The sequence below is a fragment of the Molothrus ater genome, chromosome 9 (assembly GCF_012460135.2).
Source record: "Molothrus ater isolate BHLD 08-10-18 breed brown headed cowbird chromosome 9, BPBGC_Mater_1.1, whole genome shotgun sequence".
In the NCBI taxonomy this organism is placed as follows: Eukaryota; Metazoa; Chordata; class Aves; order Passeriformes; family Icteridae; genus Molothrus; species Molothrus ater.
In genome coordinates this window covers 24,405,961-24,422,272 of record NC_050486.2, presented here as the reverse complement: position 1 = coordinate 24,422,272, position 16,312 = coordinate 24,405,961, and the positions used below count along the sequence as shown (strand labels likewise).

General features: G+C 41.0%; 1 protein-coding gene across 3 annotated transcripts in view; it reads left to right on the top strand.

Annotated features, from left to right (window-relative positions):
• The first annotated feature begins 388 nt into the window (after positions 1-388).
• Positions 389-16,312, top strand: part of LOC118689748 (BEN domain-containing protein 5) — an 884,006-nt gene continuing 868,082 nt past the window's right edge. For 2 of the 3 annotated variants that reach the window (XM_036388182.1, XM_036388180.1), the window contains exon 1: positions 845-875. In XM_036388182.1, the coding sequence (XP_036244075.1) occupies positions 845-875 (31 nt within the window). Of the gene's footprint in view, positions 464-844; positions 876-16,312 lie in introns of those variants that run through there. The other variant, XM_036388181.1, reaches the window with a different exon arrangement.

The following is a 16,312-nucleotide window of genomic DNA, read 5'->3' as shown; positions in this document are numbered from 1 at the left end:
CCTCTGCCCCCTGCTGCTCTGAGCTGTGTGGAGGGGGACATGTAACACCAGGACATCGGACAATAGGAAGATTTCTTCACAGAAGGGGTGATTAAACGTGGGAATGGACTGCACAGGGAGGGGATGGAGTCGCCGTCCCTGCAGGTGTTGAAGAAGGACTGGACGTGGCACTTGGTGCCATGGTCTAGGTGACATAGTGGTGTTGGGTCTTAGATTGGACTTGATGATCTCAGAGGTCTTTTCCAACCTAACTGATACTCTGTGATAACGAGCCTCTCCTCCTCAGCTCCCTGTGCGCACCTCAGGCCCACACCGACTCCCACGGGCAGGCAGGAGCCCCGAGAGAAGCTCCGGTACCGGCACAGCTCCATCCTCCGGGGCTCAGTGACGGCAATTGCCGAAGTGGCAGGCAGCCACCAGGGAGCAGAAAACGAGCCCTCCTTTCCTCGTCCGAACACTGCCGGTAAACAGCGGCCGCGGGAGGCGGGGCGGGGCGGGGCGGGCGCGGCCGTGCGGGAGGGAGCCGTGCTGCGTGAGGGGCGGGCGGCCGGCGGTGCTCCCCTCACGCCCCGCCCGCCACCACCGCGGCGGCCGCCGGGCTGGGCGAGGATGGAAGCGGACGCTGCTTCCCGCGCAGGCTGTTCCCGGGCAGGCACTCCTAGGGAAGGCTCTCTCCGGGCAGGATGAGCCCGGGAAGCCGCTCGCAGGGAAGGCTGTCCCCGGGGAGGGCCGTCAGCCCCGCCGCCATGTCGGGGGGGGCGCGGGGCTCCCCCATGGCGCTGACGCGCGTTGCCATGGCGACGGCCGGGCGGCGTTGGGGGGGGGTGGCGGGATGACAACAAATATGGCGGAGAGGAGCAGGACGGCAGAGACGGGTCAGTGCCAGCCGCAGGCGCCTGGGCGGGGGGAGAGGGGGAGCCCCCCTTCTCCAGGGGCTTCTGGCGGTAGAGGGGGCCCGGTTCGCAGCGGAGTGCGGAGACGGAGCCCTTCTCCTGGGGGAGACGGGGGGGGAGAACCTCTGGCCGAGGGCACTGAGGTGGTGAAGGGACCGCGGCAGAGGCTCCTGCCCAAGGAACTGTGACGAAGGGCAAAGCCCTTTCCCTTGGGGGATGAGGAGAGTCTTCCCAGGGACAAGGTGGTCGTGGGGAAAGCTCCTTCAGGCAGGTAGAGAGGGAAGAGCCCGCCTCGTTCCAGGCCTGCCTGAGAGGGACTGACCCGCTGTGGCGTGGAAGGTGTGAGGGCCACAGGCCGGCTCACCCGGCCGGCGCTGCGGGGCCGAGCCCCGGCGGGGCAGAGGAGGAGGCTGATGGTGGGGCAGCCTGCACCCTGCCCCATCCCCATCCTCCCGCACCCTGCCCCATCCTCCCGCACCCTGCTCCATCCTCCCGCACCCTGCTCCATCCTCCCGCGCAGGGGCAAAGGTGGCGGTGGCGAAGAGCAGAGCAAACCGGCGGTGCAGAGGAGCTCCCCTTACACAAGAAACGACCGCCTGCGTGAATTAGCATGAAAAAAAATAATGCATGAAGACACAGGTCTGGGACTGAAACTGCAGCACAAGGCTGGTAGCTTGCGGGTTGACCTGCAGGTGCTGCTTGACCTGTCTGGGAGGTGTCAAGTACCCGGAGGCTGCAGAGGGACAGCGAGCAGCACACCTGACAGCTCCCCTCCCTTACACTGTTACTGAAGATTTCTTTAAGGAAGGTGCCAAATGTTATTCTTCCTGTTCAGGATGTATTAACAATGGCTTTAACTGCGTATGTGAGATAAGTTTGTCTGTGAAACTGAAGCTTTGTGTCTCCTCATAAATTATAAGGACCCTCTAGGTACAGGGGTCTTTCCTGTTGTAACGAAACACAGTTAAGGTCTTTTCCAGCCCACGTGAAAACAAAAGCCCTCAAAATATATTATGAAAATTAGAGATACTAACATTTGGAAGATGGAACAAAGATGACAGTATTCCTGAATATTTAATCTCCCATAGTACCATACATAAATTATCTGGGTTCCTGAACCAGGAGTTCATTTTCCCAGCCTGCTGTGTTAGCTGCTGCACCTCCACTGTTCAGCCTCAGAAGTGGCTCCAAATAAATATGCATTACCCATAGAACTGATCTTGGATTTGTAGTCCATTTAAGGTGAAAAAAAGGGATAAGTATGTCAAATGCTGTTGTGTTCTGGGAAATGATACTACAGAGTCTGCATCTAAGTGGATTGTCCACATGGATCTTGAACTCTGTGTTCAGCCATACTGTTTATGAACCCATGGAAAAACACTGTGAAGTTTATTGTGTGTTGAACTTGTCCATGAAGCAGGTGATTATTTTCATCTGCACTCTGTAACACTGCCAACACAGGTGATCAGCTCTGCCTGAGCTGTGAATTGGGGAACAGATCCCTGGTGGCCATTGGACTTTGTCAGCTTTCCTGCCTACCCCCTGTACCTGTGCCCTTGTCAGTAACTTCAACATGGAATGTAAATTTCCTGCTACTTCCAGGTTAATTTACATTGTGTTCTCTGCTGTATTGCTTAAACCTGCAGCATCACAGTATTTGTTTTTTAATTTCAGCCTTGCCCAGAACTTTTCCCACTTCTGACCACTAGCTGACTAACCAATGATTTTCTCATAAATGTTGTGTTCCAGCTTGTGCTGAATTCATGTCTAGTTGCATGTCCTGGTCCATGTCTGCTTGAGTTATACAGTGCTTGTCTGGCCACTTTGCAAGTTTAATTTGCAGGTCATTCTGTTTTGGAGAAGCCAGATAAGGAATTAAAAATGCAAATAAACACAAAGATAGGAAAAAGACCCAAAATCCTCAGAGAAAAGGGAAGCAATCTTGTGATCTTGGCCCACTTTTAAGAAAGGTCATAGAAAGTAGACTGTGAGAAAAAAAAGGTGAGATGGTTTGGATTTTTTCTGACCCATGACTGTCAGCTGACACTAAGTCGACAGGCAGGTTCTTTCCATGGCAAATCCCTCAAAGAATCTCTTTTTTCCTTCCCTTTACTTCTGGGTGGCACTGACACTGTTGTTGAACACATAATTGGGGAATGTTCCTGCTGCATCCTCACTGCTTAGTGTATCTTCATCATGTGTGAGATCTTGAGCAGTCTTTAGGAGATACAGGAATGTAGCTCTGGAACCTGCATTTTGCACAAATGCAAGGAGAATAAAACCATTACAGAAGGACTGAACAGTGTTCAAACCATATAAATCAATTTAGCTAGTATGAGTATGTGATACTTGCTGGATGGTTTTTGTTTTGTTTTGTTTTTTTTATTTTTTTAACAGCAACATCATGTTTTTCGTCAAGGATCAGAAAACACAAGTAATAACTCTCATCATCTCATCTTCTCATCTTGAAATACTGATATTTGCCATTTTTGCATAAGGAAACTGTGTTACAGAGAAATGGATGGTAACTTATTCATGTTTTATAGCAGCACAGATTGCTCTGATGGACCATTCTTTACTGATTTAGTTCAGAACCCAGGTTTGACAAGAGTTGATGTCAGGAAAAATATAGTGTGCACTTAGAGATAAGGGATTATAAAAATTAGGTTTCTTCCTAAAGGTTATCTGACAGAGAATTATGCACATCTAGGATGCTTATGACCCCTCTAAACTCTTAGATTTGAAAATACACTGTGTCAAGACATTTTGTAAATTAATTATACTTTATGGAAAATACATATTTTTTTATAAAGCAAGAATTTTTTCTTTCAGTTTTATTAGTATCTCTTCCTGTTATAGGGAAGTAAATATATTAATCTATTTTATACTGGTAATTATTTGTACTCTTTCCTTATATACAAACATTTTCATATTCCATTCCTTTTCCCTGTAGAAGATTTTTTGTTGCTGTTTTTGCAAATTTTTAACCTTTTTAATTTTTTTTTAATTGGGGAGGGGGATTAGGACACACAGAATTGGACAAAGCATTTCAGGGGAGGGATTTCCATCAGTTTTTAGTCTACTGTTAGGCCCAGCATTGTTCTCTACATCATGGTTTCAGTGCAATTTCATGTAAAATTGAGACTTAATATGGAAAGTAGATTATCTCACACCTGTCTAGTACAGAGTTCATATTCTGCTGCTATCCTCACTGGACTAGGCAGACATCTGCTCTAATCCATTAAAATAGTTTCTGTATTCTGATGTTTGGTTAGAGTGCTGCAAATCAGCTCACTTTATTCTGAATTAATCATTTTACCATTGTAGTTAGCTCCTTAGTCCTACCTGCTTTCTTGAAAGTGTTTAAATCAGCCTTTTGCAGTAAAGTCTAAATTTGTATACCTCCTGTTTGGTTTTCCAGGTTGAAACCTTCATGTCTCAAACTGGCAATCCAACTTAAAAGCAACGTAAACCTTCACAAATGAAGGTTGCAGGAGGATGAAAACGATTGACTGCAGTTAGTTACTCTCAGGAGTTTCTTGGATTGATTTCCAGTTGTTCTGCTCAGCTCATCTTGTTGTCATAAACCTCTGGAAGATACAGGATACAGGAAAAGAACCAGTTTAGTTAAGTTTCTTCAAAACCAGATGAATGTTATTTTTCCAGTTCTGGAGCAAAGAGGACATTTTATCTTCAGTAAGGAAGGTTTAGAGTAGGTCATAGTGAGTACAGAGTGCCTGTATCTGTTAAAGTTTTTGACCCATGAACCAGATGAAAGTGTTTTCCAATTTAGAATTTCACTAGTTATCTCATTCTCCCCAGGTTTCTGTTCAAGGCATCTGCATTACCTTCAGAGGACTTGCATCTGGAGACCTGAATGATCAAAGGGTGCAGGTTATCTCTGAGTTCTGTAATAGTTTTCTATCTGAGGCAACTGCATATTAGCCTGGATTGACAGTTCTAATATGTGTTATTCCACAATTGCTGGTCATTTTGTGGATATTAGTATTTCTGGTATTTCATTGTGTCATCATCACTGAAATCATAGTGAAAGCAAGGAAAGGCATGTACTCACAGTACTGGACAGGATATAAATAAATGTCTTTAGACCAAAAATCCTGGTTATCAGAATAAACAGGCTTCCCAGCTGAACGTGGAGTTTTTAATGTTTATTTACATGTCACAGTCGGTACCTTGCAGAGTGGTGTTGAGTCACATTTCATGTTAAGAATGGTTGGAATTTTCAAAGTGTTCACAGCAGTGCTGTGACCTGGCTTCAGGGAGGAAATCTGCAAACCTCTGCTGAATGCTCAAGCCCCACCCAAAGTTTGTGTAGTAATTAGTGTTCCTAAAGCAATTGGTGTTCAGCTCCTTTATTTTGGAGATCTGCATGTGAAGGGGCCAATAGAACAGCTGTGTAAATGCTGCAGTGTTTTCTAATTGATTTCAGTATGATTATGCTGAGTTGGATTGTTTTGAAGATAGCTTTTCATTATTCTTTCAGAAAAGAAAAGTTATTCTTTTAAAAATATTAAATCATATGTGATATGACAACATTCTAGTATCAGACACATAACTGCTTTCTTTTCAGTGGCCTTAATTATTAAATAAAAAAAAACTAAATAAGAAAATAATTGATTTGTCTTTAAATATAGGCTTTTTTGATAACTAATTCACCAGCTTTATCATGAGGAAATTTAAAATAGGAGAGATCAGCTAATTACTTTAACAATAGTACTTAATCTTGGTCATTAAAATAACACTGTACATCAATGGTACTTCTGATTCTCCAGGTAAACTTAATTTCTTCAATTGAATTAACTTTCCCTAAATGATTTCTGAATTTTAAAGTGTATACAGACAACAGAGCTTATTTTGTAACGTAGACAACTAACCTGTGGGCATAGCAGAATTCCAGTGTTTGGGTAAAAACACGGCAGCCTTCGTGCTGGATGGGATCTGCCCACTGTATCCTCCTATCAACACGAGGAGGCTTCAAGAGTCACTGGAAAACTGTGTGGGGACTGGGCCCAGCCCTGCAGATGTTCACACAGCAGAAAGAGCTGTTTGCAGTTGTTTATAAAATGCTGCAGGATAGATTTGTAAACAAATCTAAAATGGGTTTTGTTCAATAAAGACATTTGCCAGAATTTACTGATTGCATTGGTACATTTCAGCCAGAGCAGTTGGAAGTCTAGGGGACATTAGAGAAAGGTTTCTTAGTAAATCTGAGCTCTTTTTAAGACTATTAACTATTTCAGTTTTAACTGTATAAGGTGAAATATTCATTGAAGTTCTATACAGAAATTAACTCTAGTTGCTGCAGAAAGGTATTATAGTGATCATTAGACTCTGTTGCCAGTAGGCTGCTATTCACGTAATTTCCAACGTTTTTTCAGTTATCTAGTGGAAAAAAAAGCCACCCACTAGAAAAATTCATTGAAGAAGAGCTGCTAATGTATATTTGGTACTTAAAGCTTTGATCATATTTTTGTTACATAATTTGCCATATAAGGAGACCTGAGAAATACTAATGAAGGCTTTATACAGCCAGAAGATATAATTTCAGAAAAAGAAAGAAACAGGAATGTGTTAGGCATTCCAGCTGCCATTTTTGAATGGTTTACCATTTCCTAACCATATTTCATACATTTTTTTCCTTTGACGAATAATCAAAGCTTTGAAAAGTTACTTACCTCAAGCCTCCCAACATTTTTTCTTTCAGTGTAGTTCAAAGCACCCTATTAATTACTAGCTCTTGTGAGAGGAGGCTTTTGAATTCGTAAAAAGTAAAATGAGACACATCGAGAATTTTAATAGGTTTTATACTGAAATTTGTAAAACAGAAGTTTCTGCAAGTTTCTTTAGTGTGGCTGTCACTACTTTTAGTAGGCTAAAGTCTCATGCAAAAGACCAGATCAACCTCAGAATGCATTTATGTGCCCTACATAGCTTTTCTGGTTTTGGAAGAGGAGTTATATAGATTTAATGCTGAATAGAATAGTTTTTAGAGTCATGTCCCTGTGTTACAATGGAACCAGCTTGATCTCCACATGGGGCCACTACCAGGACTGGGACACTGAGATCTGCAGCACCAGCCCACCCTCCAGGTGGGACACCTCACACAGTAGCTGTCAGCTGCCCCAGGAGGGATGAACAACTTGTCTACGCTGGGAAATTTTCCTTCCTCCTCTTCCCTGCACAACACCTGCTTAGGGACAGAAGGAAATGGCTGAATAGTCATCGTTACCTTTTTTAAAGTTTTTTAATGAAGATGTCTGATAACTTGGCAACAGAAAGCAGCAGCCCTTGGATAAAGGAGGTGCTGGAGGACAGGGAGGGGAGTTTGTGCAGCTGTTTCCTGCTGATGTCACCGAGATGCAGCCGTGCTGCTTTGCTCACAGCAGTGCTGCTGATGCAGAGCAGCTCCAGCACAGCCACCTGGGTGTGTGCATCGGGCTCCATCACTCTTGTTTCTGGAGGATTCATCGTGCTGCCCTTTTCCAGAACGAAGGGAATCTGTAGAAACCAGCTTAGATTTCTCAAGTGGTGCCCGAAGGTTGTTGGCAGAGCCTTGATGCAGAATTGCCATGTTTAGATTGCACTGTACCTGAGATAATGAGTTCTTCTGGGCTCAAGCTGTGTCTGGCATTAATCTATAATAGAGGTAAACCAATTTACAATTAATTGAAGTTGGTTATGGGTACACATCAATGTATCCCGTATCCCAGCTTCCTTGTCACATTGTCCCCACAACCAGTTTTCTTGACTGTGCCACAGAGGCCAAGACTGCCATTTAAGAAGTACTGTATTTGTTGACTTTGGATTTTTACATAAGTTTCTTGAAGTAATTTTACTATTTGTATGTTGAAATGGTTTGGAAAACTGCTCTACTAAAATAATAATGACTTCCATTTCATTTTGTCACAGAGTCTCAAACTCAGAATGTGGACTTCAGTATTAAATCTAGGGCTCTCATCCTGCAAATGTTTGGCAATGAATTTGATGTATTTGTGTATAGTAAATGCTTTTCGTGACTGGTTCTATTTTAGGATAAGTAATGTATAAACGTTTGAGACTAAAACTTCTATGTTTTGATACATATATTTTCTAATATACATATGTATCCCTGTTCTCTCAGAATGGTAAACTAGCTGATTTCATAGTTGCATTATGTCAAAAATCAAGCATAGAAAAGGGAATGGAGGAAAAAGTAGTTGTCTTAAATTATTATTATTAGATTAATAAGCTCTCTAATGATTCCATTTAACTGCTAATTCACAGAGCTGCTTACTTAGCAGTGGATCTCACAATCATGAGTGAAAACTGGCAAGATTTTCCTTTTACATTTTGTTTCATAAGCACCTTGAAAAATGCGTTGAATTTCAATCTCCACTAAAGCAAGTGGAACATCAGTTCCCGTGAATCACCAGAGCAGAGCAGCAGGAATCCATCGCAAAGGGAGCCCGTTTGGATTCATTGCAGCTCTGCTGATGTGTTTTCATTTGCAATAAGCAGCAGAGGCACTTTGCCATTACAGACAACTTCAGTGCTGGGAAGCCTGGCAAGTGACTATCGGGTTTTCATGCATATAAAATGCAGATGAGTTAGTATGGTGTGTTTGATTAATGAAAAATTCCTCAAATAACCTATACAAATCCAAAAGCAGCAGCATTATTTCATGGGAGCTGTCCATGTGAAGTAGGATTGTGAGATAAACTTGGCTCTGTACTACTTACCTACACCCAAAGCCTGTGGTGCTCCAGAACAGCAGATGTTTTGTAACTAGGCACAATACCACTATATCTGCTGGTTATTTTATTTCTGAGAGGTACAAATAAACAGTAATTTGATCTCAGAGCTTTCTCTGTGTAAGCCTTCTTGAAGGTAGAATTTTTGGCTTGTGTTCTGCATATTTGAAGTATTTTGTATGCATTTCATATTCCCATAAATATTGTATCAACTTAGTATTTGCTTAGTTAAAAAAACTGCTGAATATGCTGTATTAGTTAGTAGCGTTCTCTGTAGTTTTATTCCTGTTCTGTTGCTGATGCAAGACAGTTAATAGATCGTTTGTTTTTGCTGACATTTTTTATGTTAGAAAATGGGAATTCTGAAAGAATATTTAATTTTTTTTCTATATGGTGCTTTGTGAATAAAATAAAACTGCAATGATCAAATTGTTTGGAATGAAATACTAAATTATGTTTTTAAATAAAGGGAATGTGAGTGGAAAATGCTTGGATCAAAGAAATTCTCAATAGTTTAAAATACTACTTTTTGGAATGGACTTTTGGAAAGTAGGGAGAAATGCTCTTCTAAACAAAGAAGTTAAAGGAGTTGTTTCAATGATTAATTATAACTATGGCAGTAATTAATAATGTAATTGATTTCAGCAACCTGGGGGAACAAATTATTTCAGAAGTAGTACTAAAATCCCCAAATTATTTTAAATATGCAATCGTGAAGAAGAGTCTAACTCAAAAGTGAAGAAACTATGGCTGAAACTACTGCTGGCTTAAGTTTTAACTGGCAGAAGACATCCCTACATCCCTAAACAACAGGTGAATAGGAAGCAAGAGCCAAGGGAAACAGCAGTTTAACCCAAAGAAGAATACAGGAATGGTGTGTAATAACCAGGATGGAAACTGTCCCTGTGCCAAGGCTGCCCAAGTTTCATTTACCACACTCAGGATGGAAGCCCAAGCAGCTGCAGTGACCACCTTTGTTCCAGTCACTTGGGAAATACAAGGTCTTGAACAGAGAGATGGTGCTGTGCAAAGCTGCTGATGTGTTTCCCCACAGGATTTTCTGCCTGCCCTGGAGCCCTCATGGAACGCCCAGTTTCTCATGGATAAAGATTTATTATCACCATAATGATGTTAGTGGTTGAGTCAGAAATTGAATTGAAGTCTCCTGAACACTTGAATTAGTGATAATCAAATATTTAAAAAAAATTTGGACATGTGCATCTGCAAGAAATTTACAGTAGTTGCACTTGAGGTATGAAAAAATTTAAATAGCTGTTAATAGTGGGTTTGGTGTAGTGCCACAGCTGACCTGTGTTGAGGCTCACCAGGCTGATTGCTTGTGAAGAATAGCTGAGAATGAGATAAAAGCCCTATCCAAATTAGAAAGCACAGCTGTATTTCCTCAGTGCTAACCCTGGAATAATGTCCATGATCCAGCTTGCTAGCTCAGCATCACAGCCATGCTGCCTGCCTTTGGCCTTCCTGGGATTCAGCAGATAACCTCATGCTCCCACACTGTGGCATAGACATCTCTTTAAACATAAATTTGGGAAGTTCCTGTTCAATCAACAGACATTGTAAGCCATGAAAAGTGCTAGGATTTTGGCATGAGCAGGCTAATTTTCATGAACAGAAAAAGTGCTGTTTATATGCTCCATACTTGACCTTGCTGATATTCTTGAAAGGCTTCCATAGTACTTCATACCTGGTAGTTTTACAAGATGTCTTTTGTGGACAAACATTTTGAATGTGATAGTCAGGGCTGAGGAATCTGAAAACTAGGACAAGATATAAAGCCTTGGCCTTTTGCAAAAGCTGAAATCAACCTACTTCTCTGTTATATGAAGAATATTTATTACCTATTGAATCTTTTTTCAGTTTCCCAGCTGAGAATCAGTTGTTCCCCAAGCAAGGAGACACACAAAGTTGTTAACTTGGAGAGATTAAACTTTGTTAGTAACTAAAGGCTATATAATCTTGGGTCAGGGTCACTGCGTTGGTTGCTATATCAAAGATGCTTTATTTACATTTAGCTTGCCTCAATGTGAGTTATCTTTAGTTTAGAAATTTATTTTCTCATGACTTCTTCTAGTTATGCTGTCAAGTTTAAGCAAGATAATGTGCTTTTGTTAAATCAGTGCCTCACACCCAGGGCAGCTGAAACATGGATGTATACATATTATCCAGGAGTATATATGGATTTATACACAGCATATATCCATGAATCTCTCCCTTTCCTTCCACTTCTTCTATGCTCCCTCACATATAACACAAACCCAGGTATATAAAAGCTGATTTGTTTCAGTATTAAATAGCATGGGAAATATTTACAGCATTTTAGGGTGGCATCAGCAAATACTAGTGAGTAACTTCAACCACTACCATCTTTTTCCAGTTTTGTGAGTAATATCGGGTTTTGCCCTTACCTGAAATTTCCTCCACTACAATTCCAAACCCTGCAATTGCCTACCTGCTTGACTCAGTATTTTTTGCAGGTCACACACCCTCCTTGTCTTTGGGAAATCAGTTGCATACAAATTTCAGAAATATATGGGATGCTATGGAAGAGTTTCGCTTCTCAAAGTTCTGTGGTACCACACAAGGAATTGGCTTTAACTCTTCAGTTCTTTTCCTGCTTCAGAATCCCTAGACAGATTTTCAGATTTTTTCAGATTTTTTCCTACCATTCAGGTAGGAACATCCCCAAATTTTTTTTCTTGACCCAGAACTTGAATTTCTGTATACTCTTTGCTGGTGTTTCAGCATCTCCTCTCATTCACATGCAGAGCTAATTCTCTGAGCCATCCCTTATTTCCCGAAAGGGTGGACTTGCTGATACTTTTTTGTGGATGCAACTCTGAGGACTAGTTCAACTCAATAGCTATTATCTTCTCTTTTTTCTGCTAGCTGGTGTTGCATATTATGTACTATAATTTTGTTTACTGTTTATATGTTTTATGCTTTTGTTTGATGTGGTTTTTTTTACTTAAGTATTGCTACTATAGCAACTGTTGCATCATGTGATACCTTTGATGTTATCAAGATACCAAATACTTGTTAAAAGTAAATCTATATATCATGAAATCCACTGATCCTTATAATGTTTTTAAATAAACATATTTTCAGTTTATGTATTCAAAACAACTGTATTTTCATTCTTTTTTTTCATTTGTGGTAGAATTTTAGTTTAGACCTTATAAGTGCAGTAAAAAGAGTAATGGATTTTTTTTTTTTTTTGCTTGCTGAGTTCAAATCATTAATTGCTTTTTAAAATTTTCAGTAGAAAAATCTGTTCGTACCTTCTTGGACACTTTGGATTTCACTGAAGTGATAAAAAAATTTCATTGCCATTTGTCTCTAACAGAAAGGTATATCCTTGGGGATAGCCCACACTGAGATAATAAATGAGTAGTCTTGAAGTAAAGCTTTTAGGTTGAAGAATGGAAACAAATATCACATATGAAATAAGTGCAACGCCACACAAGCTGACTTTTCTTCTTTTTTCTATAAACTCATAAGAGAATGCCAGCCGCTGAGAGTGAGGAGTCATGGGCAGAGCAGTATCTGTCTGCCAAATATCTCCAGCTGAATGTTCCTCATTGGATTTTGGATAGCAGCTATATTGACCTTGGATTGATAGTTGTATCTCTGCGTGGATCTGGTCTTTTTGAAAGGACCGTGCAGTGGAAATTTCTCACCACCTTTTCACACTTGACCAGCCTGGTAGTCAGTGCTTTGTTTTGGGCTAAGCATCTTGTGTACCTTTTTGTCCCTACTTGCCCGGGGCTTTCTGCTCAGCGTGTTGCAGGCAAAGTCCTCTTTGTGGTGCCACTGAGGCTTTCGTAGGCACCCCATGTGTCACCACCTTTAGTGGTCATTTTGCTTTACTTATTCGCACATACGAACGAGATTTTCCACCCTGAGCTTTGCCTCAGACACCAATTCCACACCTTCTGCTACAGTGAAGGAGTTTGGGTCTGTGCAGCTAAAGAGGCATGAGGTATTTAGATCTACTTTAGCTTCTAGCCCAAAATAAAAATTAATGGTGGGTTAGCTAAGGAGTTGTATTAGGAAAGTTGAAAGGTAATATTGTCTGGTAGCCTCTGAAGAAAGAGTAACTTGTGCAATAAATTAAAGACCCAAACCATAAATTTTGTTTCCTTCCTATTATGCGACCAACCACAAGCTCTTTCAAGTCCCTGGCAGTAAGATGGAGTTTATTTCTACTGACTACTTTCAGAACCTGTGAATCTGTACAAATCTCAGAATTTGTCTGATCTCTGCTGAACTACAGTTCATCTTTGCTTGTTTTTTTGAATATGAATATCATCTCACAGTTTGGAGACAGACTTGACAAGCAGTCTGTTGGTCAAACCGTAGGAGGAAAGTAATTGAAGAGACAATTGCTGCAAAGCTGCTTTATCTCAAATTTGGTTTTTAAATGACAACACAATATTACTATTTTTTAGAACTAGACCAAGCTATATGACAATGCCTTCTTGTGGTAACCAGTGTTTTCCTTGCTGGACTTTTGAAATAGGTAATGATGACAGAATGGGCTCAGTACCCCAGTGTGAGGAGCAGGTGTGGCTGCTGCCATGCCAGGTATTATCTCAAACCCTGGGATTTGTAGTCTAAATACATTTTTCCCCTTTCTTTTCAGATCACAGTGCCTGTGATTTAAGTACATTTCAGATTGACAGCACTCTGTAGTATGTTTAGATTCTCCGGGTCATGCCCAAGCCTTGCTTCGGGATACATGGCTGTGAAGATCAAAATGACAGTTATGTTTTCTTCTTTTTCTTAGCATTTTCAAGTCAATGGAGCTGGAATTCCAAGTTCCTGACTGCTGCTGCCTGTAGGATTTTTAGAATGGCTACAGAGCATTCAGAATTCATAGCAGAAATAGCTTGTCTTCCTGAATATCAGTGTTTCTGAAGCCTAGGGATAATGATATAAAGCTTTTATTAAAAAAAAAAAAGGTCAAAGAATAAGAGAACATAATCAGCTGTTGAGACTGTGAACTTGTACTAAATGCTATAATTTGAAAGAATTTTGCTAAAATGACATTGTTTTCAGGTTTGTGGAGCAGACACAGTTATTGACATAACTTCCATTAGTGCTGCTTAGCCTAAGTGTGAGTTGAGCAGTGTTCATCTGGAGACTTAGAATGTTTTGGAGCTAATAGGAGTTGCTGTTGGTCATCTGATTTTTTTTTTTTTAATTGCAAACGGTACTGAGAGTTCAGATTCACTTCTTTTTGTGGGTTTCTATTAAAAGTACTGCTCAAGGCTGATGGAGCTTATCTAGGATACCTGGAGACTTCCTAGCCCCCGGACGATAGGGATCTTGTTATTAGATCTTTATACCATAGATGTTTCCAGCAGCAAAATGTACTATAATTTTATTCTAAAATAAGGATCTCATAAGAGAATGCAGGGTGTCTTGATGCCATTTGTAATTAAAGAAAGACTTCCACAAAGGTTCCTTGCAGTTGTTGTAGGTTTTTGTGTTACCTCACCTTTCTAATTGGCTCTCATTGTTAGGCAGTGTGATTAGAAGAAAGATGCAGGTTTTCCAGGCAAATTCTCGCTATATTTTTCCATGTCTGTTTTAATGTAGCTGTGCTCTCCTGCCTAATGTAGCATGAGGGTAGCTGCTGGCTGCTTGCTCCCTGGGTTTTCGTGTTTGGCACTTCTGGAAGCTGGGCTTGTTGTTTACTCAATACAGAGTCCCTGTTACTTTCTAAAGAGGTACCTACCTCTGGAAACTACAGTGTTTAAAGAAAATGTACTTAAATTTGCATGATGTTTATTGTAGCAAATACTGATTTCATCTTTTCCTAAATGAAAAAAAAAAAAAAGTTGGCTTTACCCTTTGAATTTAAGAAGGGCAAAGAAACTCTGGAAATTTCCAAACTCTCCCTCCCACGAATCCCAGTCTCCTGGAACTGATTCTATTCATTTTCACTAGTTTGATGTGAAATATATCCACAATGACAATAGTGATGAATGCAGATACCAGAAGACTCTGCCCAGGTTTTATTTTAAAGCCTTATATACTTACAGAGATTTCAGGCGCCCACAGATTTTATACCTGATAGAAAATTACCATTAAAGTTTAATACTGCAGTAAAAGTAAATCCTAGGGATTTGCTGGAGCCTCCTGGAGTTTAAGCTATGAAGAATTAGAATAAAATAGCTATGTGTCTTACAACCCATAAGAAAAATAATTGACAAAATAAGAACTACATTCTGAGACAATTTCTTTGCTTGGTTTTGCCTTTGCTTGTCTTATCTAACCTTTTTTTCAAAGGAGACTCTGGTCTCCTTAAGTGGAATGCGCAGGATGTACTTCAGTTAATTCTCTTCTTTCCCTTTCAGTTTGTTTCAGATCGAAGAGCCATTTCCCTTCCCCACTAGGTTCTGTCATACATCTTTGCCTCCAGGCAGGAAAATCTGCTGAGGGCTCTCCGGTTGGGAGGACAGGATCTCAGGATTGGCCAGAGGACTGGAGCCCAGGGTAGCTGTTCCCTCCATCTGAGGGTGGTGTTGTGTTCCCAGCCCCACTCTCTGCATCTGCTGAGCGCACAGGCGTGAAGCCATGGTTTATCATGGACTCACACAGGCTCCTTTTCAGGCAGTGCTCTGGCCTTTTCTTTATCACCCAAGGAGAGCATGCCAGAAGGGACGTGGTGCTGTTGTGCTGCTGAATAATGTGAAGTTCAAAGACAGCAGTTTTGCATGTTTAGAGATTAAAGATAATATAACTCAAAATATAGCAACAGTGCGTTCTGAATATTGTAATTACCGTGGAATAAAGAACATGCTAGGAGAGTAATATTGTTAAATGACTATGAATTGCAGGCTATTTGATGATTTTATTCTCATTCCTGGAGGGCTACATTAGGTCAGGAGGAGCAGATGGAAACTTTTTGCTGGGACACAGTTACTTGACAGCTTCCTTCTGCATTGTGTAAAGTCTCCATTGGCAGATTTTCTAAATTGCCAGGGAGATGTAACTCTCTCTCCTGCCTGCTTTTCCTCTACTGTCTTATGGTGTTAGTGCTATGAATGTAATCCTTTCTAGTTTCTTCAGCTTTTTCCCAGTTATCTTCTATAATTTCTAAGAGGTCTGTTACTTTTAGCTGAGACTCAAAAGGAACATTTACCAAGAGGAGTCCAGTCTTCAAACAGCTCTACCCAGGCGACTCCCTGCTTCCCATTCTTTCAGTTTGGTCCCTGGCAGCTCAGGCACTCATGGTGATTTGCAGGTTTTCCACTAATTTTTCTTCGTATCCTTAATTCCACAATGTTTCATTGCACATTTGCAATCTTAGCTGTAAGAGGTAAGTATTGATCCAACTCAGGTGAAACTGAGGAAGGGTTTTCCTCTGGCTGCTGCTCTGCACTGGAGCTTGCTCAATGCAGAGGGGTGAATTTTATCAAGGGACAGGATCACAGCCATGCAGATTCACAGATGCCCCATCCAGGCCTCAGTTTGTCTCTACTGTTCCCAGGCTTTAAGCAAATTGTATCAGCACGCTGGTAAAAAACATCCAGTTAAAATATCCTACGTATCAATTATACACTTAAAGAAAACAATTTAAATGCCACAGATTGCTGTCTGTGGGTAATTATTCAGTCTAAAACAAATAACCCAGAGGTT